The sequence below is a fragment of the Salmo salar genome, chromosome ssa05 (genome assembly GCF_905237065.1).
Source record: "Salmo salar chromosome ssa05, Ssal_v3.1, whole genome shotgun sequence".
Classification (NCBI taxonomy): domain Eukaryota; kingdom Metazoa; phylum Chordata; class Actinopteri; order Salmoniformes; family Salmonidae; genus Salmo; species Salmo salar.
The window spans coordinates 55,286,363-55,309,178 of NC_059446.1; the positions used below are offsets into that span (position 1 = coordinate 55,286,363).

Genomic DNA, 22,816 nt, shown 5'->3' on the forward strand with positions numbered 1-22,816 from the left:
AGTGATACCGTCACCATTTAATGAGATACAGGAATGACTTGCATCATTTTCTGATCAATCCACATAATAAAGCTCAGGGTCGGAAGCTGGCAAAATAGGCAGAGGCTAAAAAAGAAGCCTTACCTTTTCAACGAAAAATGAGAGTCATGGTGCAGAAAACAAAAAAATCATCAAAACTCATCAAGACATTGACAAGTTACTGTACACAGTAGGTCTATGTGTGACAATCTAGAAAATTGGGACATAATCTTGGTTAGCATTTCCAACACCGTTTTTTTGTCTCAGTAAGCAGAGACACAAAGGAAGGATTTACTCGTGGGTTTATGTGGCAGTGTTGGCCTGAAGCAACGGTCTGTTTATGAGCAGTTTACAGAGAGCTTTCAGCCGACCGTTCCTGGAGCTTCCCGCCTAATCCTATTCCTTACAGCAGCCGGAGATCTCGAAGGGTGTTTGAAAGTCAGCCCATGTTTTCTTTCTTCCATTTATTCTTCTCTCTTCGGTGATGATGAGGGGGGGCGAGAGGTGAAAGAAGGCCAAGGTTTCCAAGGACACATAATGGGCAGACGGGGTTGACATGAAATATATCCTCTCCTCTTTAGCGGCTGCTTCCCAGCCAAGTACAAAGGCAAGGAAATAGCCCTGGAGTCAAAGAGCCCAAGCCTGGATTGTTATTCACAATGGAGTGGTACTGAATTGATACCTTTCTTTTTTTATTGGGAGGGTTTGTAGCCTTGCTTGTTTGACCTAGAGGTTGAACAAAATGAACAATCAACTTGTCCTCTAAAATTTGGTTTGAGTGATTTGGACACTGAATGATACGGTATTAGGAGTCTTGGGGAGCGAGGGAGAACGGCGACGACAACCACAAGAGTAGGCTATACTTCCGTCTTTAAAAAAATCAGGGAATCACTGCCTGGGTGAAATCAAGTGAATGCTAAAGGCTGTGTTCAATAAACGTTAAAGAGTAAACTCATACACCTTAACGTGATACTAGGTACATGAAGCTAAAAGTATACTATTAAAAATAAGAAAGACTCCAGCACAACGGTAATCTTTGATGATTCCCCCCAAAATATGGATCTGTTTTTCTTCTTTTTAACTGTATTCAATAAACTACAAGGTAAATAATAATACTGCCTGACCCAGGGTTTCCCAAACCCAGGGTCCCCTTTGCTAGTGTTTGTTTGCACTGCTCTTTGCTATGTTTCTTCCGGTGCTAATCTGTGGGATTGAGAGTCGTTCCAGTACATCACTTTCACCTCCTGTTCTTCCTTTTACATCGTACTCTAGCTCTGTTCAAAGACAGGGAACACCTGCTGTTTGATGCTTGCTTCGAATCAGCCTCACAGATAATATGCACGCTTGAAGAAGAATGTCACAAGATTATTTTTAGTTTAAACACTCATAAAACTAGGGCACCAGCGAGAGCTCCCGAGCCAAACTCTCAAAATTATTCAACGGGCTTAAGTGTTTTCTCTGGCAATTCTCTAAATATTAACAAGTGTCCCTGCATGACTTTATGTTACCCTCCCTACTCAGAAAGTTTCTCTCCATATCTATACATATACAAGTATTTTCCTAGCTGCAAGCCTTGGATGTTATGACACTCCTGAAGCCTTCTCATCATCCTTTACTCCAGGCGATCTGCTTCTTCTCTCAGAAGGCAGTGACAGTTGCTGCACATGTCCTTGCCGACTCTCCTGCTCAAGCACCGATTCAGACTACAGAAATCTTCTGTCTGCCAGCCAGGGAAGCCTTAACTACCTGTCCAGTTAAATGAGCAATTCAAGCTGACCTAAGATAATCACTGCACAGTGTGTGTGTGTGTGCGTGTGTGTGTGTGTGTGTGTGTGCGCGCACGCACGAGAGAGAGAGAGAGAGAAAGAAATAAAGAGGGAGAGAAAGGGAATTGAAATTGAGAGAGAGAGAGAAAGACACATATTTCCCTCAGATTACACAGATCCACAAAGAATTCGAAAACAAACCCAATTTTGATCAACTCACATATCTACTGGGTGAAATACCACAGTGTGCAATCACAGCAGCAATATTTGTGACCTGTTGCCACAAGAAAAGGGCAACCAGTGAAGAAGTGTAAATAAAACCCATATTTATGTTTATTTATTTCTCTTTTGTACTTTAAACATTTGCACATCGCTACAACACTGTATATATACATAATATGACACTTGAAATGTCTTTATTCCTTTGGAACTTCTGTGAGTGTAATGTTTACTGTTCATTTTTATTGTTTATTTCACTTTTGTTTGTTGTTTATTATCTACTTCACTTGCTTTGGCAATGTTAACATGGGTTTCACATGCCAATAAAGCCCCTTGAATTGAATTTAATTGAGAGAGAGAGAGAGAAAGAGAGAAAGAGAGAGAGAGAGAAAGAGAGAACAACAAGTGTAGACCTTACCGTGAAATGCTTACTTACAAGCCCTTTACCAACAGTGCAGTTCAAGAAGAGTTAAGAAAATATTTACCAAATAAACGAAAGAAAAATAATAAAAAGTAACACAATAACATAACAATAACGAGGCTATATACAGGGGGCACCGGTACCGAGTCAGTGTGTGGGGGTACAGATTAGAGGTAATTTGTACATGTAGGTAGGGGTGAAGTGACTATTCATAGATAATAAACAGCGAGTAGCAGCAGTGTACAAATCAAATAGGGGGTGGGGGGGTCAACATAATAGTCTGGTGACCATTTGATTAATTGTTCAGCAGTCTTATGGCTTGGGAGTAGAAGCTGTTAAGAGCCTTTTGGTCCTAGATTTGGCGCTCCGGTACCGCTTGCCGTGCAGAGAAATCAGTCTATGATTTGGGTGACTGGAGTCTCTGAAAATGTTATGGGCTTTCCTCTGACACAGCCTATTATATAGGTCCTGGATTGCAGGAAGCTTGGGCCCAGTGATGTACTGGGCTGTACGCACTACCCTCTGTAGCGCCTTACGGTGCCGAGCAGTTGCCATACTAGGCGGTGATGCAACCGGTCAGGATGCTCTCGATGGTGCAGCTGCAGAACTTTTTGAGGATTTGGGGACCCATGCCAAAGTCTCCTGAGGGGGAAAAGGTTTTGTCGTGCCCTCTTCACGACTGTCTTGGTGTGTTTGGACCATGACAGATCGTTGGTGATGTGGACACCAAGGAGCTTAAAACTCTTGACCTGCTCCACTACAGCCCCGTTGACGTTAATGGGGGCCTGTTCGGCCCGACTTTTCCTGTAGTCCACGATCAGCTCCTTTGTCTTGCTCACATTGAGGGAAAGGTTGTTGTGCTGGCACCACACTGCCAGTTCTCTGACCTTCTCCCTATAGGCTGTCTTTATTTAAAAAAGTATTATTTTACCTTTATTTGACTAGGCAAGTCAGTAAAGAACAAATTCTTATTTTCAATGACGGCCTTGAACTAGTAACCGAAAGGTTGCCAGATCGAATCCCCGAGCTGACAAGGTAAAAATCTGTCGTTCTGCCCCTGAACAAGGCAGTTAACCCACTGTTCCTAAAGAATTTGCGACCAAGCTTTAACTTCCTGACTGATGTCTTGAGATGTTGCTTCAATATATCCACGTAATTTTCCTCCCTCATGATGCCATCTATTTTGTGAAGTGCACCAGTCCCTCCTGCAGCAAAGCACCCCCACAACATGATGCTGCCACCCCCTTGCTTCACGGTTGGGATGGTGTTCTTCGGCTTGCAAGCCTCCCCCTTTTTCCTCCAAACATAATGATGGTCATCATGGCAAAACAGTTCTATTTTTGTTTTATCAGACCAGAGGACATTTCTCCAAAAAGTATGATCTTTGTTTGTCCTCATGTGCCGTTGCAAACCGTAGTCTGGCTTTTTTATGGCGGTTTTGGAGCAGTGGCTCCTCCTTGCTGGGCGGCCTTTCAGGTTATGTCGATATAGGACTCGTTTTACTGTGGATATAGATACTTTTGTACCTGTTTCCTCCAGCATCTTCACAAGGTCCTTTGCTGTTGTTCTGGGATTGATTTGCACTTGTCGCACCAAAGTACGTTCATCTCTAGGAGACAGAATACGTCGCCTTCCTGAGCGGTATGACGGCTGCATGGTCCCATGGTGTTTATACTTGCGTACTATTGTTTGTACAGATGAACGTGGTACCTTCAGGCGTTTGGAAATTGCTCCCAAGGATGAACCAGACTTGTGGAGGTCTACAATGTTTTTTCTGAGGTCTTGGCTGATTTCTTTTGATTTTCCCATGATGTCAAGCGAAGAGGCAGTGAGGTTGAAGGTATGCCTTGAAATACATCCACAGGTACACCTCCAATTGACTCAAATGATGTCAATTAGCCTATCAGAAGCTTCTAAAGCCATGACATAATTTTCTGGAATTTTCCAAGCTGTTTAAAGGTACAGTCAACTTAGTGTACGTAAACTTCTGACCCACTTTAATTGTGATACAGTGAATTATACGTGAAATAATCTGTCTGTAAACAATTGTTGGAAAATTATTTGTGTCATGCACAAAGTAGATGTCCTAACCAACTTGCCAAAACTATAGTTTGTTAACCTGTTAGGGCTAGGGGGCAGTATTGACACGGCCGGATAAAAAACGTACCCGATTTAATCTGGTTACTACTCCTGCCCAGTAACTAGAATATGCATATAATTATTGGCTTTGGATAGAAAACACCCTAAAGTTTCTAAAACTGTTTGAATGGTGTCTGTGAGTATAACAGAACTCATATGGCAGGCCAAAACCTGAGAAGATTCCATGCAGGAAGTGGCCTGTCTGAAAAGTTGTGTTTCATCTTGGCTCTTTTTATTGAAGACTGAGGATCTTTGCTATAACGTGACACTTCCTACGGCTCCCATAGGCTCTCAGAGCCCGGGAAAAAGCTGAACGATATCGAGGCAGGCTCTGACTGAAACACTTTATCGCGTTTGGCAAGTGGCCGATCAGAGTACTATGGGCTTAGGCGCGTGCCCGAGTCGACCGAATACTTTATTTTCTTTCGTCTGTTTACCTAAATGCAGATTCCCGGTCGGAATATTATCGCTTTTTTACGAGAAAAATGGCATAAAAATGGATTTTAAACAGCGGTTGACATGCTTCGAAGTACGGTAATGGAATATTTAGAATTTCTTTGTCACGAATTGCGCCATGCTCGTCACCCTTATTTACCCTTTCGGATAGTGTCTTGAACGCACGAACAAAACGCCGCTGTTTGAATATAACTATGGATTATTTTGAACCAAACCAACATTTGTTATTGAAGTAGAAGTCCTGGGAGTGCATTCTGATGAAGACAGCAAAGGTAATAACATTTTTCTTATAGTAAATCTGACTTTGGTGAGTGCTAAACATGCTGGGTGTCTAAATAGCTAGCCCTGTGATGCCGGGCTATCTACTGAGAATATTGCAAAATGTGCTTTCACCGAAAAGCTATTTTAAAATCGGACATATCGAGTGCATAGAGGAGTTCTGTATCTATAATTCTTAAAATAATTGTTATGCTTTTTGTGAACGTTTATCGTGAGTAATTTAGTAAATTCACCGGCAGTGTTCGGTGGGAATGCTAGTCACATGCTAGTCACATGCCAATGTAAAAAGCTGGTTTTTGATATAAATATGAACTTGATTGAACAAAACATGCATGTATTGTATAACATAATGTCCTAGGGTTGTCATCTGATGAAGATCATCAAAGGTTAGTGCTACATTTAGCTGTGGTTTGGGTTTATGTGACATTATATGCTAGCTTGAAAAATGGGTGTCTGATTATTTCTGGCTGGGTACTCTGCTGACATAATCTAATGTTTTGCTTTCGTTGTAAAGCCTTTTTGAAATCGGACAGTGTGGTTAGATTAACGAGAGTCTTGTCTTTAAAATGGTGTAAAATAGTCATATGTTTGAAAAATTGAAGTTTTTGCATTTTTGAGGAATTTGAATAACGCGCCACGGGATTACACTGGCTGTTGAGTAGCAAGCGTCCCACCTAGCCCATAGAGGTTAACAAGGAATTTGTGGAGTGGTTGAAAAACAAGTTTTAATGACTCCAACCTAAGTGTATGTAAATTTCCAACTTCAACTGTTTTATTAGAATGTGACGCCAAACTACATAGGTGGGTGATTGTGGCTGCGATGAATACATTACACACAGGTTTGTTTAACTATCCTTGTGAGGAACAAACAATTGATTCCCATTCACAAGCCTATTTTCCCAATCCCCTAACCCTTAATAACCTTTTACTGCAGTGGGCTAAATCAGGGTCACACAGAGTGTTTCACGGTGGTCAAACAAATTTACTTTGAAACAAAAGTATACCCCTCACACACATGGTTATGGGCCTGTACCATGTCAGTGGTATGGTAGAGTTTAAATGTATTCAATTTCAAGTTTGCGTCCCGATATTACACTTTATATACGTCACAGAGGACTGAAATATAACAAAACCGTTTGACATAGAAACAACGGATTTTCGGCATACATTCTTTTTTTAATTAATTATGAAATTATGATAAACATTCCACCAATTAGGCCACTAGAGGGCACTTTGGTCATTCGACTGCACGAAAGGGTTAACTTATTTGTAACCCTAACCCCTAAGCCTAACCCTAACCCCTAAGCCTAAACCCTAAGCCTAACCCTAACCCCTAAGCCTAACCCTAACCCCTAAGCCTAAGCCTAACCCTAACCCCTAACCCTAACCCCTAAGCCTAACCCCTAAGCCTAAAATAGCCTTTTTCCTTGTGGGGACCAGTGAAATGCACACACGTCTGAATTTTCCTTGTTTTACTATCCTTGTGAGGACTTCTGGTCCCCAAGGACAGTAAAACCAAAAACACACACACTCACACACACTCACACACACACACACACACACACAAGCTAATCTGCCAGTGTGACGCATTATGTCTCTCCTTTACCAGTCAAAGGCATTACATGAAGAACAACATTTCTCATACCACATTAAAGATTAAACCAACCTTCCATACTATCACAGGGATTTCAATTCCATAACAGATCCAGTTTCAATGTGTCATGATTCAGTATGTCAACATCATTCCTCGATCGCACTTGGCATATCAACAGCACTCATTTCATTTCTCTAAGCATCCGGCCATGACACATTCAGAAGACTTGTTGTCCAATTAGCCTTGTCTGTGTAAATAGAAAGCTGAGTAAATAGATGTCTGTCAAATATAACAAAACTAACCAAGAACCATCTGAGGCTCAGAGACCAAATGAAACGTAATAGCCAATAAAGATGGTAGGCTGTCGATCTAGGCTGTCGATCTAGGCTGTCGATCTAGGCTGTCGATCTCGGGGGCGGGTTGTACTAAGCTAACATAAGAAAATGTTTTAAGATGATAATGCCATGGATAATTTAGCTATTTGATTTTGAATTTTAGGACCCCTTTAGGTATAATTTTTATAAATAAACACATTGAATAACATTCATAAATGGCAGAAAAGTATCATACGAAATAAGGTTTTGAAGTGTCTGTCCTATATCTAGGACATATAAGAAAGCTCAGGAAATATTTTTTTTGTACATTTTCTACACAACCACTTATTTTTGTTGCCACAAAACTACCTTCATACTTCCAGTAATGTGTATGGGTTACCTTCAGGCGAGTCCCGTGACACTTGTAAAACAGATAACACCATTGTGTTTGTGAGAGTCTCATCTTTCCATAGAGTGATCATATTAGTTTGTAGGCCAAACCGTTCGGCCGCTACAGACATTTTCGTGAGAAGACCGATTTTCAGAACATCTCCGGGTCTGACAAATAGAGCTGTAGCTCTTCCACTTTCATGCAGTGGATTGAGTTGCAGCCTATGCAAAAAAAAAACAGATACACTATACATGCAAAAGACTGTGGAGAGCCCTTCAAATGAGTGGATTTGTCTATTACCAGCCACACCCATTGCTGACAGGAGTATAAAATATTTTGTCGGGAGCTTCATGAAATGGGTTTCCATGGCCGAGCAGCCGCACAAGCCTAAGATCACCATGCACAATGCCAAGCATCGGCTGGAGTGGTGTAAAGCTCGCCGCCATTGGACTCTGAAGCAGTGGAAACGTGTTCTCTGGAGTGATGAATCATGCTTCACCATCTGGCAGCCCGACAGACTAATCTGAGTTTGGCGGATGCCAGGAGAATGCCACCTGCCCTAATGCATAGTGCCAACTGTATAGCTTGGTGGAGAAGGAATAATGGTCTGGGGCTGTTTTTCATGGTCGGGCTAGGTCCCTTAGTTCCAGTGAAGGGAAATCTTAACGCTACAGCATACAATAACATTCTAGATGATTCTGTGCTTCCAACTTTGTGGCAACAGTTTGGGGAAGGCCATTTCCTGTTTCAGCATGACAATGCCCCTGTGCACAAAGGTAGATCCATACAGAAATGGATTTGTCGAGATTGGTGTGGAAGAACTTGACTGGCCTGCACAGAGCCCTGACATCAACCCCATCGAACACCTTTGGTAATGAATTGGAACGCTGACTGCGAGCCAGGTCTAATCGCCCATCACCAGTGCCCTACATCACTAATTTCTCTTGTGGCTGCAGCAATGTTCCAACATCTAGTGGCAAGCCTTCCCAGAAGAGTCAATAGACTCTCGAGGATTAATCAGCAGGTCTAAGTAAACAGTGATTTAAGCTCGTACAACTACGACAACTGCTTCAGCATTCAACAATGTGATATATGACATTCGATTCAACTTGACTTTTTTTTTTTTTTTACATTAGAGCAACCTATGATACAACTAGGAGTTAGAGATTGTGCTGCCACTTATCCTTCCCTATATTTCAAACTGAGCCTTAGAACAACATAAAATTGTGTATAATAAGTGTATAATAATTATAAAATCACTTGTTCTTGCCTGGTTCCTGTCATAGGCCACTTTGTGTAAAGTGTTACCTACTTATTATTCTGAAAGTTACAGCAAATATGTGTGGGTCTTGGAAAAAAATGTTAACAAGGAATTATAATGATGAAATGCTTTTAAAAAGTTGTAAATGAGATGTAGTTGGTCAGAACAAATCAATGTACTGTAAACTCCCACGTGAAGTGCACTCCCACACATAAACACAAGAGCCTTCAGCACTTACTCTAGAGTTCTGCTGTGCCATTACTCGCCCACAACTTTGTGAAAAATGTGAGAATGAACTTGCGCTTCATATTTTTGAGTAAATTCCTCAGTATTCTCTCCCTTTAGTTGTCCAGCAGTACTACAACCTTCTCATGGGCAAAGAGGGAAATGCACGATGTCTTAAACCGTGACTCCTAAAGAGAGAATGGAAACAGAGAAGAAACAGGAGGATGCGGAGAACGAGGATGGAGAGAGAAGAGAGGCAAGCAGGATATGTGTTCTACCTCTCGTTCAGGGGCTTTGAGTCTGGAGTGAGAGCGAGCAGGAGGGATGTTCCAGTGACTTTCAGCATATTTATAACATGCTCGTGACAAGTAGGCTAACTGACGATCCAATCCTCACCCCATCTCTGTTTAGTCATGGGATTAAATTAAAGAACACAGCATCCAATTTCACACCTGGCTTCCTCCAACGTAGCACTCCTCCAGCACAGTGTGACAGTCACCCACAGCACAACCTCTCGCCTCTCTTCCCTTCCCGCATGTTCGTCAGTATTAGTAAACGGGGCGTGGAGAGAGAGAACCATGTCAGATTTCCAACGGAATGGAAGTTCATTTGTTTAGTGGGATTAGCGATATTGGGTTGAAGTAGTAAGCCGATCTCTTTCCCCAGAGACTTGAAAGAATAAGAGACAATTTTGAGAGACAAATTTACTGATTACTGATTTCGATAAGCTATCTTCTCTGCGTATATCTGGCTGATCCGTATAGGGGATATTTATTTCACAGAGGCTAATTACGTTACTCAGATAAAGGAAGCAATTAAATGATAAACACCAGTAGGAATTTGGTGACCTCTAACCTCTAATAGCTGCTGTCTGTGTTATTTCCACATTTCAGTGCATAATGGCATCTTAAGTGGTACTGTGTAATTAGGTTGCGCAAAAATGTCAATAGTATTTAGAAGATGTAAGATCTTCCCATGTGTTAGGTCTACAAAGCTGCTTTAAAATAGAATGTACAGATATTTCTTTAAAGGACCTTTCAGGCAGCTACCGTAAAGGTTCTTTACCAGAATGATCATAATGATAAGCCATACAAAGATGGTTACTTACAGATGTGAAATCTTAATTTGAGTCATTTTGCTACTGGAGGAAAATAATCCTGCAGCAAAAGGAAATGTGAATTATTATGTGGATTGAGATGAATTGACATTTTAGCAGGGGTTGATACATTTTTCGTAAGGGAAAATCAAGTTTGAACTTTCAAGATGGAAATGACTGACTTTAGAAGCCTTTTAAAACCTCAAATGCACCACAAGTTTTAAATGTCCTGCAGGCTGGTCAAATTAAAATCCTACATCTGTAGGGCTATGAAATAGCAACCAGATATCATTCAAAGGTTGAATAAGGTCCCTTTTTGTAGGTCTTAATTCCAACACATGGGGAAGAGAGAAGGCTGAGTTATCACTCTATTTGCATAATGCATGACATTTACATGAATACTACAGTACAGTCACATTTACATGCATTTTCTATTTGGAAGACACATTATCGTATTACTACTACATGATGAGAGAGAAAGAAGAGATGCCATCAAACCTCGGAGGGAAAGGTTAGCATCGTCTCACATAATGGCCTCAATACTCCACAATCCAAGTAGACGGGATGTGGAGGAACTCAGGCGCGTCAGACAGGCAGACTTCTATTAAGAGCGTTATCACAGGATATCAGACGTGTGTGTGTGTGTGTCTGTGTGTCATTAGGGACCTGAGGAACCTTCTGGTACCATGTCCGATTAATGCCCACACAATGACAAGGCGGTATAAAGGCTGCTGGGACAGATCACAGTCTGATGGACCCGGAAAGAACCATTCTGACAGGTGGGTTCAGACACACCGACAAGTGGGAAATGCACATAACATTCACTGCTAGTCAGGAAGCCTATGGCGGGCCTTTTCCACCTACAGTGCAACCATATGCAACACAACAAAGATGATTAAATAATGGTGGCCAGGGGATCCGCAACCTGCATGTCTCTAAAATGTCGACGAGCGAAAAATACCTTTCACAATGAGAGCATTCTCTTCTATGAGCGATTAGCATGAATGAAAACTCTTTGACCTAGAGGTTGACTAAGACCCACAGACAATTGTGTGTCCATGACTGCAGACCATTTGACTGTTTTTGTTAAAGACTGTAAGACCTTCACAAGCTGCTCCCCAGTAACCTGTGAGGGCATATGGGGCCTTTTAGCCTGGGGCCACAAAACACCACTCACCAAACATGTTCCCAATATGGCCATTCCTGGTCAGGGGCCGTAGCTCGTTCTTGCCCCAGGCAAAGCTCTTGTAGTTGTCCCAGGCAAACTTCATCATCTGAAACACAAAAACAGGTGACGAGGTTAAGAACACAGGTCAGTCACTAAACTGATGGCAAACCACCTGATTTACAACAACAGCCTTAATTAAACTGGAATGGTGGCCTGCAGCAATGTCAATTATGGATTATTGATTTGCTGTGGATTTAACACAGGCATGCAATTATCACACATAAACCACACAGCTAAACTATGCCATTGACAATACACCCAAGTACCCCGGTTAAATCAAATTAAAAACAAGGTGCATCGCCATTCTCATTCCAAAAACCTTCCAAGATCTCCTCAATTGAAATAAAAAATAATTTGTTTTTTTCCCACTGACTGACATGGTCAAAGTGATTTAATTGTGTTATGCCAACAACAAAAGTAACCAAGTTTTCTGCATTTTAGGTAGGGTAAAATGAAGGGGTTTAGGTTAGAATGGTATCTACAGAACCCCCCAAAAATGTTTATTTATTTATTTAACTAGGCAAGTCAGTTAAAAACAAATTCTTATTTACAATGACGGCCTAGCCCGGACGAAGCCGGGCCAATTGTGCGCTGCCCTATGGGACTCCCAATCACAGCCGGATGTGATACAGCCGGATGTGATTCAGCCTGGATTCGAACCAGGGACTGTAGTGACGCCTCTTTCACTGAGATGCAGTGCCTTAGACCGCTGCGCCACTCCGGAGCCCCAATTTAATCATTATGGCTGGAAGAGCCCATGCTTGATCGATCCATCGCTGCCTCGAGCGACACATTTCTAATTAGCTTCGGTAGAATCTGAAGGGGAAGTTAGTTGACGTTCATCAAAGGAATGCATAAATTCATGACTAGTCAGACACTGACAGCAGCCGAGGCAGTGTTTCAGGCAACGTTCTTGTTTGTTCTCGCTTCTCTAGGAGGCGATGAACATAGAGAATGTATTTGTTAATACGTACATTTTGTTTTGATGTTGAGTAAAGGCTATGCAAGTTTGTGCTCTGTGTGGTTGTGGCTGAGCTTGTAACTTCACTGGACTTTCTGGCAACTAGGATGCAGACCTCCAATCCAATCACCTGGAAGTCTGTCGTAGCTTTTTGTCTGCAGTGAAATATATTGTACTATCAACGAGGATAAGAATATTAACAGCAAATGATCTTCTGAATATGAATCAATCTAAAAAACACAAAAAGGAACACTTAAGCCCACTGATATACATGTAAATATTGAAACAAAAGCATAATTCCTACTTCCTGTAAATCTCCCACTGGGGAAATTAGCTAACCACCACACCACCCCAGCATGTCAGAATTTGATTTGGTTGACTGACACACCAGGAATAGTTTTTGTTCAGAGGCACAGTAGTAATATGATGTGATTTCTATCATTAATACTGCATGAGCCTGTGGTGGTCTACAGAGGTTAATTGAGAGCAGGCGAGCAGCATCCATCTTAGCCCAATAACGCAACTTAATATACTGAACAAAAATATAACCGCAACATGTAAAGCGTTGGTCCCATGTTTCATGAGCTGAAATAAAAGATCTCAGAAATGTTTCATGTGCACAAAAAGCTTATTTCTCTCGAACTGCGTGCACATTAGTCTATGAGAGAGTGCTCTCACATATAACAGCCGAAGCCTCCGTAACAGACAGGGAAGACATATTCTTTAGATCTGAAAGCTCTAGCAACTGATGAAAAAAAGGGGTCAAGGTTCAAGAAAGGTTGAGAGCCGAGCTGGTGCTACCTGGGCTGGTGGGTTACGGCAGCTCAGCTCGGCTTACATCAGTGAAGGTCGGGTTTTCAGTGACCACGAGAGCAGAGTGTACGGTAGAAACAGGCAGAAACAACAACATCCTGCTTTGTGGCCTAATGCGGGTTTACACACACTTTCACAAACACACACGCTTGCTCACCCATCCACACACACACACACAAGGGATGCAACAGTTACCACAGGTGCACACTCACTGTCATTGTTGAGCCTTTGCAGAATAGTCGTCCCAGCCAATTTGAGTGGGCATCGTTTCAAAAGAAGCTTTCTCGCCTAAAGATATGCCAATATTAACACCAATAATTTATGCAGGACCGCATCCAGTGAAAGTAAATAACTAGCTTGAGACATGATTTGGGGATTAGCATCAAGGATATTGATGGTGCAAATTTGTTTGCATGGCAATAACTCCAGCCAGGGCCAGAAAGACAAGCATAGTTTACAATATCAGACAAAATCATTTTCCTCAGAGCAAAGGATTCAGGTTTCAGTTGAAATACACTTTTTTTTTTATAAAACTCTAGTCTTGCTCCACTCCCCAGGGATAGAAAGTATAATGGGAAAAAAAATCACTGACATAAATGCCGGGGTTTTGTGAACATTTGAACTCTTGTGTTCACTTTATCTGGACTGGGGAAGCTCTGCAGTTAAAGCACAAAATAACTGAGTGTGTAGAGATTGCAGAATGCAATCTGTACAGAATGAGAAACGAAAGCATGAAATATCCCGGGAATAATGCAAACTTGCCAGAAGCTGTGTTTTCTGATAAAATATCAATTTTAATATTCATGTCCAGTGGCATAGTAATCTACACAGAAATGGTCAAATACATAGAATAATAGATAACATGCTCACTCAGATAATTTCTCAAAAGTAGTTGGGTGCTGAATCCTCGTAGTAAATATATTTCTATGTAACGCAGCAAGATTAGAGAGCTTTCTGCTTGCTTACTCGAATGTACAGCCGTCAGGCAAAGCCTCTTCCCTAACTCCTACTCCCCACTGTTTCCTCAGCGGCTCTAGCAGCCAGCTGGATGTGATGCTCCACACAAACTGCAGATACAACACGCGTAGAGATAATTATTGATTGCTCCACACCAGTGGGGAGGAGGAGGACACAGGCCTGTATAATTATATCCCCTGACAATGTTGTGATTAGTAGGGCGGCGTGAGATGACCAGGGTCAGAGACTGCCAGGATCACAGGCCTAACATGCCATGATCATCAGCAGCAGCACACACATACACACACCTAATCACACACACAATCAGAGACCACACCAATCGATAGCACCCACTATAGCCCTAACACGCTTCCAACCAGACAACCTTTCTAGGAGAGCGAATGGATGGGGGCAAGCTGTTGCCAGGGATAAATACGCTAGACATACAGTCGTAACTGCTCTTTGGCTCATTCATTGGCTGGTTCTTGGGGAAAGCAGTTCAATAGCAGCCAGTGATTAAAATGAATCACACATTTATCAGGATGCAATTTGCCAATTCCATTCCCTGAGGTCGGAAGTCAATGCTTTCCAACCTGACTCTCGAGGATTTTCGCACGGCAACACTCGACATGAAAAACAAGATGGCTTAGAGCGCTTCAGTGAATATGCTTACACCAAACAGCTTTATCAAAATCTCCTGGGAAAGATGCAATATCACCGGTTTTCCTCGTAGCAAATACAACAACATGATGAGCAAAGAAAATCATTACAGAGACATTTGTTTTCCTTCCATTAATGAGAAAACTCACTGTCGGATCATTTGACGAAAGGCGCTGAAAGACTTTAGGTTTTCGAATCAAAATCAGATGTAAATAAGCAGCAGCTGTAGATAAGCAGCAAATACCAGAAATACACCACGGACATGCCATGCCTGGTAAGGGGTCCATTAAAGGACACCCTCAGCCTCAAGGAGTGTTGATGACTGACACAAAAAGGGGTGAGGCTTGAGGCTGAGGGTGGCCTAAAATGGATACCGTACTCCAGGTCACAACTTCCCTCTGCTCCGTAAAGGGTTAAAAGAGCAGAATATTGACCAGCAGGAAATACAATGAGCCCCTAGTGTGTAAACCACTACCCCTGGAGCAGATAAAAAAGGGGCAGCCATTAATAACTGTCTGCTGGTCCTCTTCAGCCTATCAGCCCAGCATGGTTTCTCAGCAGGGCGCACACACTGGCCTGTCTTTACTCAGCTCTGGACAGACAGCATGGCATACTAGGAAGAACTAGGGCTTCTAGAGCAAGGCATATGTAGAGAAGGTGACAACAGGACCTTTAACCCTATGGTTTTCCCTGAACTAAGGCTGGGCAATAGATTGAACTGGCACTGAATGTCCTTAACCTGTCTGGGCAAAGGGGCAGTATTTTCACGGCCGGATAAAAAATGTACCCGATTTAAACTGGTTACTACTCTTGCCCAGAAACGAGAATATGCATATTATTATTAGATTTGGATAGAAAACACTCTGAAGTTTCTAAAACTGTTTGAATGGTGTCTGTGAGTATAACAGAACTCATATGGCAGGCAAAAACCTGAGAAAATTCCAAGCAGGAAGTGGCCTGTCTGAGAATTTGTAGTTCTTCTTTTGGTTCTCTATCGAAACTACTGTATCTCTGGGGTTACGTAGCACTTTCTAAGGCTTCCATTGGCTATCTAAAGCGTTCAGAAAGCGGATTGAGGTGTCTCCTGTCTCTGGGCAGAGTACAGTAGCTCAGTTTCTCAGTGGTCTGCCTGGTGACTAAGAGATTGGATATGCACGTTCACGAGACCACGCTGTGTTTTCTTTCCCTCTTTCAATGAATACACTATTGTCCGGTTGGAATATTATCGCTATTTTACGAGAAAAATACCATAAAAATTTATTTTAAACAGCGTTTGACATGCTTCTAAGTACGGTAAAGGAACATTTTGCATTTTTTTTTGTCTCGAAATGCGCTTGCGCGTTACCCTTTGGATAGTGACCTGAACGCACGAACAAAACAGAGGTATTTGGACATAACTATGGATTATTTGGAACAAAAACAACTTTTCTTGTGGAAGTAGCAGTCCTGGGAGTGCATTCTGACGAAGATCAGCAAAGGTAATACAATTTTTCTAATACTAATTCTGAGTTTAGTGTGCCCCGAAGTTGGCAGGTGTCAAAATAGCTAGCCGTGATGGCTGAGCTATGTACTCAGAATATTGCAAAATGTGCTTTCGCCGAAAAGCTATTTTAAATCTGACATAGCGATTGCATAAAGGAGTTCTGTATCTATAATTCTTAAAATAATTGTTATGTATTTTGTCAACGTTTATCATGAGTAATTTCGTAAATTCACCGGAAGTTTTCGGTGGGGATACATTTTCTGAACATCACACGCCAATGTAAAAAACGTTTTTTTTATATAAATATGAACTTGATTGAACAAAACATGAATGTATTGTATAACATAATGTCCTAGGAGTGTCATCTGATGAAGATCATCAAAGGTTAGTGCTTCATTTAGCTGTGTTTTGGGTTTCTGTGACATATATGCTTGCTTGGAAAATGGCTGTGTGATTATTTTTGGCTATGTACTCTCCTGACATAATCTAATGTTTTGCTTTCGCTGTAAAGCCTTTTTGAAATCGGACAATGTGGTTAGATTAATGAGAGTCTTATCTTTCAAATGGTGTAAAATAGTCGTATGTTTGAAAAATTGAAATTATTGCATTTTTGAGGTTTTTGTATTTGGCGCCACGCGGTTCCACTGGCTGTTGAATAGAGTGGGACGGTGACGTCCCACTAGCCCAGAGAGGTTATTAAGGCAAAAATGATATGGTGTCCATATTAGGACAGCCTCAGTCCCAAAGACCATATACAGCTTCTCTTCAATTTGTTCCAGTACGCACCAATCAACAGTTTGCTGCAGAGACAACATTTCGAGAGCTTGTGACTATAAGGTTCCATCTACAAAAAGATGTTTCTGAGATAATTGGCTTTAAAGTTCTGAACCCTCATTGGTTTAAATGGTGTATTCCATTGGATTTAACAATATGAATTGGGGTATTTAGAGTACTAAACTCAGCAAAAAAAGAAATGTCCCTTTTTCAGGACCCTGTCTTTCAAAGATAATTCGTAAAAATCCAAATAACTTCACAGATCTTCATTGTAAAGGGTTTAAACACTGTTTCCCATGCTTGTTCAATGAACCATAAACAATTAATGAACATGCACCTGTGGAACAGTCGTTAAGACACTAGCAGCTTACTGACGGCAGGCAATTAAGGTCACAGTTATGAAAACTTAGGACACTAAAGAGGCCTTTCTACTGACTCTGAAAAATACCAAAAGAAAGATGCCCAGGGTCCCTGCTCATCTGCGTGAACGTGCCTTAGGCATGCTGCAAGGAGGCATGAGGACTGCAGATGTGGCCAGGGCAATAAATTGCAATGTCCGTACTGTGAGACACCTAAGACAGCGTTACAGGGAGACAGGACGGACAGCTGATCGTCCTCGCAGTGGCAGACCACATGTAACAACACCTGCACAGGATCGGTACAGCCGAACATCACACCTGCGGGATAGCAACAACAACTGCTCGAGTTACACCAGGAACGCACACCAGGAACGCAATCCCTCCATCGGTGCTCAGACTAGACTGTCCGCAATAGGCTGAGAGAGGCTGGACTGAGGGCTTGTAGGCCTGGTGTAAGGCAGGTCCTCACCAGACATCACCGGCAACAACGTCGCCTATGGGCACAAACCCACCGTCGCTGGACCAGACAGGACTGGCAAAAAGTGCTCTTCACTGACGAGTCGCGGTTTTGTCTCACCAGGGGTGATGGTCGGATTCGCGTTTATCGTCGAAGGAATGAGCAATACACCGAGGCCTGTACTCTTGATTGATTGGATTGATTTGGAGGTGGAGGGTCCGTCATGGTCTAGGGCGGTGTGTCACAGCATCATCGGACTGAGCTTGTTGTCATTGCAGGCAATCTCAACGCTGTGCGTTACAGGGAAGACATCCTCCTCCCTCATGTGTTACCTTTCCTGCAGGCTCATCCTGACCCTCCAGCATGACAATGCCACCAACCATACTACTCGTTCTGTGCGTGATTTCCTGCAAGACAGGAATGTCAGCGTTCTGCCATGGCCAGCGAAGAGCCCGGATCTCAATCCCATTGAGCACGTCTGGGACCTGTTGGATCGGAGGGTGAGGGCTTGCAGGTGCCTTGGTGGAAGAGTGGGGTAACATCTCACAGAAAGAACTGGCCAATCTGGTGCAGTCCATGAGGAGGAGATGCACAGCATTACTTAATGCAGCTGGTGGCCACACCAGATACTGACTGTTACTTTTGACTTTGATCCCCCCCTTTGTTCAGGGACACATTATTACATTTCTGTTAGTCACGTCTGTGGAACTTGTTCAATTTATGTCTCAGTTGTTGAATCTTGTTATGTTCATACAAATATTTACACATGTTAAGTTTGCTGAAAATAAACGCAGTTGACAGTGAGAGGACGTTTATTTAGGTAGAGAACATTGAACAGATCAAGGTTACGTCAATAACTCAATTGCCGATAGAACCTTATAGTCCCAAGCTCTCGATTTGCTTCGTCACCTATTTGCATAAACAAAAACTGTCAAGGTACGGACACTCACACATTATTGATAAAAGTGGGGCATATGTGCACTCTCCAAGGTGATTCATACCTCATCCTTATTGTGAATTATTAATCATCACGGCACAACAAAAAAACGCTAGCAGAAAAACAAGCTTGAACGTTTGTATTGAGTGAGCCTGTAACGTCATGTACTATATGGAGAGGATTGAGAGTCTGGTGGTCATGAATATAGACCAGGTCTGTTGTGTTAGAATGGACACGCAACAGTAGCTCTGAACAAACCCTGTGTACCCCTGTAGCAGGGTTTTAACACACAGCTTAGCAGCAAACTGCAGTCTTTTTTACTGGATCTAATATAGAATGTTGCTATATATAGTAATCCATACATTATCCGATTTTGGATAATGTATCCGAATGTATTCATTCCTAATGCTTTTCTCAAAATACTCACATACATCCCATTACATAAAAAGAGATTAGGACAACCGTATCAAGCATATTTCGGCTAAAGAGAGCTTTTATTTTTGATTAGAGAAGCGGTGCATCACATTGGAAATGTATCAACTGCATTGAACGTCATTTTTAGAAACCCAAGTGGTGCTTCCAGTGTGGATTGGATCACGGAGCTGTTGCATAACAAACATGCTATCGAAAACATGGCATCGGCAGCTGGGCAGGGACCAACGTGGACAGTCAGCCACCCAGAAGAGGTAGAGACAGAAAGTCCGGGCTTCGACTGGCAAGGCGCAACGCTTTGTAGCCTTTTCCGGATGCCTAACTATGGCAGATCTCCCGCTTAGCCAGCACAGTGAGGGTCCTCGTCACAATGATATTTAATCGATACCTCCCTGGTTATGTGAGAACCTTCAAAGTGCCTGGTATTAAATTATAAATCCCTCTGCATCGCAAAGAGTGTAAGAGGGCACACTTTTGACAGGCATTCAGGACACAACTACAGAGAGTTAGCATGTACGGAACGGTGGAGATGGAGGGAGGGCTAAATAAATGAGCAGGCGGGTAAGACTAGGAAAGGAAGGAAAACAAACAGTATGGTACACCCTTCAGTATTCGTCAGCGTGAAAGCTGTACGCTGAGAGGGAGAGAGAGAGAGAGAGAGAGAGAGAGAGAGAGAGAGAGGATGGAAGGCGGGAATGAGGGAGGCCATAGACTGATTAAAGAGGAAAAAACTGAAGTAACAGCCATCCAGAAGTCAGTGAGGGGAGAGGAGTTTTTTTTAGAGAGCAGAAGGTACTGTACACCCTTTCTATTTCAGACAGAAAGACAGGAATCAGGAATATTATATGACAGACTTTTGAAGGTTATCTACACCTTAATGGCACTGCATACGGAAGAGAATAAGGGTACAGTGGGTTAACCACTTCCACCGTGCAGGCTAAAATAGCTCCCAACTCACCTCCATGCAGTTACAATTGTGTATTGCTTCAAGAGGGGTTTGCCTTCACTATTAAGCCCAATATCTGAGGTGAAAATTATAGTGAAGCGTAAACCCAACCTGCACTGCTCTCCTGTCTACCCCATACCTTCCTCAAACCTTTCTGCCCAGCCACAGGATAGACTTGTCTGATATGAAAAGCAATGGTCTGTGAATGGCCAAGGTCTGAGAGCTTGAGCCTATTCAGTCCCATGTACAAGTGCATATGGTCCAGAGTGCTCAGTCGGTTGGAGCATGTTGCTGGAGGAGACATCAAGGTTGTTAGTTACATTTCCACTTCACATACAGTGAGGGGAAAAAGTATTTGATCCCCTGCTGATTTTGTACGTTTGCCCACTGACAAAGAAATGATCAGTCTATAATTTTAATGGTAGGTTTATTTGAACAGTGAGAGACAGAATAACAACCAAAAAAATTTTTGAAATTGATTTGCATTTTAATGAGGGAAATAAGTATTTGACCCCTCTGCAAAACATGACTTAGTACTTGGTGGCAAAACCCTTGTTGGCAATCACAGAGGTCAGACGTTTCTTGTAGTTGGCCACCAGGTTTGCACACATCTCAGGAGGGATTTTGTCCCACTCCTCTTTGCAGATCTTCTCCAAGTCATTAAGGTTTCGAGGCTGACGTTTAGCAACTCGAACCTTCAGCTCGCTCCACAGATTTTCTATGGGATTAAGGTCTGGAGACTGGCTAGGCCACTCCAGGAGACTTAATGTGCTTCTTCTTGAGCCACTCCTTTGTTGCCTTGGCCGTGTGTTTTGGGTCATTGTCATGCTGGAATACCCATCCACGATCCATTTTCAATGCCCTGGCTGAGGGAAGGAGGTTCTCACCCAAGATTTGACGGTACATGGCCACGTCCATCGTCCCTTTGATGCGGTGAAGTTGTCCTGTCCCCTTAGCAGAAAAACACCCCCAAAGCATAATGTTTCCACCTCCATGTTTGACGGTGGGGATGCTGTTCTTGGGGTCATAGGCAGCATTCCTCCTCCAAACACGGCGAGTTGAGTTGATGCCAAAGAGCTCCATTTTGGTCTCATCTGACCACAACACTTTCACCCAGTTGTCCTCTGAATCATTCAGATGTTCATTGGCAAACTTCAGACGGGCATGTATATGTGCTTTCTTGAGCAGGGGGACCTTGCAGGCGCTGCAGGATTTCAGTCCTTCACGGCGTAGTGTGTTACCAATTGTTTTCTTGGTGACTATGGTCCCAGCTGCCTTGAGATCATTGTCAAGATCCTCCCGTGAAGTTCTGGGCTGATTCCTCACCGTTCTCATGATCATTGCAACTCCACGAGGTGAGATCTTGCATGGAGCCCCAGGCCGAGGGAGATTGACAGTTCTTTTGTTTCTTACATTTGCGAATAATCGCACCAACTGTTGTCACCTTCTCACCAAGCTGCTTGGCGATGGTCTTGTAGCCCATTCCAGCCTTGTGTAGGTCTACAATCTTGTCCCTGACATCCTTGGAGAGCTCTTTGGTCTTGGCCATGGTGGAGAGTTTGGAATCTGATTGATTGATTGCTTCTGTGGACAGGTGTCTTTTATACAGATAACAAGCTGAGATTAGGAGCACTCCCTTTAAGAGTGTGCTCCTAATCTCAGCTCGTTACCTGTATAAAAGACACCTGGGAGCCAGAAATCTTTCTGATTGAGAGGGGTCAAATACTTATTTCCATCATTAAAATGCAAATCAATTTATAACATTTTTGACATGCGTTTATCTGGATTTTTTGTTGTTGTTATTCTGTCTCTCACTGTTCATATAAACCTACCATTAAAATTATAGACTGATCATTTCTTTGTCAGTGGGCAAACGTACAAAATCAGCAGGGGATCAAATACTTTTTTCCCCTCACTGTATGTTGTAATAATACCTGCTATGTGATAATAAGTAATTGAATAAGATAAATGTATGTGAGATGAACACATTGTAGTAGTTGTAGTAGAAGTAACAAGTAGGTTCTCAGGGGATGAATAAAGGAAGGAATCAGTGCTAGCCTATTCCACACTGATACACGCAAGACAGCGTCAGTCAGGCAATCATCTATCCAACATCTTAATCCTACATCTCCTACGAAGCTGTCAATCAAACCATCATCCGCTCTTCCTCCCAGTTAGAACGGTACAGTTCCCATCCCATCTCATTTGGACACCTACTGCTCTCATCGGGAATGCTGCATTATTAAAAATAAAAATAAGGAGATGAGAAAAATCCCCAGACGTATCAATCCCCACTCGGACATGTTTAAATTTTCTATGTCGGGCTTCTAGCCATACATCCTCATTTGGAGGGAAAATGCGAGGAAGGGGGAAAAAACCGTGCACGTGCATTATCGGAAGCTTGAAATAGATAAACAAAAGTGTGTGGAATATGGAGATTCATTGTGTTTTTTCACACACACACACACACAGACAGCGATCCCTCACAGCTCATTGTGCAAGGCAACCATTTAGAAGTCACTTTCTTTAAACACACTCAAGTGCTGAACAGACAGTATTCAAACCCTGACAAGGCCGTGCACAATGGGAGGGACTCTGATCTCTGAAGACTCCAATGCCAAGCTACCCTG

General features: G+C 42.5%; 1 protein-coding gene across 2 annotated transcripts in view; it reads right to left on the reverse strand.

The window, feature by feature from the left end:
- LOC106605146 (mannosyl-oligosaccharide 1,2-alpha-mannosidase IA) overlaps positions 1 to 22,816 on the reverse strand; it is a 204,909-nt gene that overhangs the window by 97,238 nt on the left and 84,855 nt on the right. For both annotated transcript variants that reach the window (XM_014200495.2, XM_014200497.2), the window contains exon 2: positions 11,357 to 11,453. In XM_014200495.2, the coding sequence (XP_014055970.1) occupies positions 11,357 to 11,453 (97 nt within the window). The remainder of the gene's footprint in view (positions 1 to 11,356; positions 11,454 to 22,816) is intronic.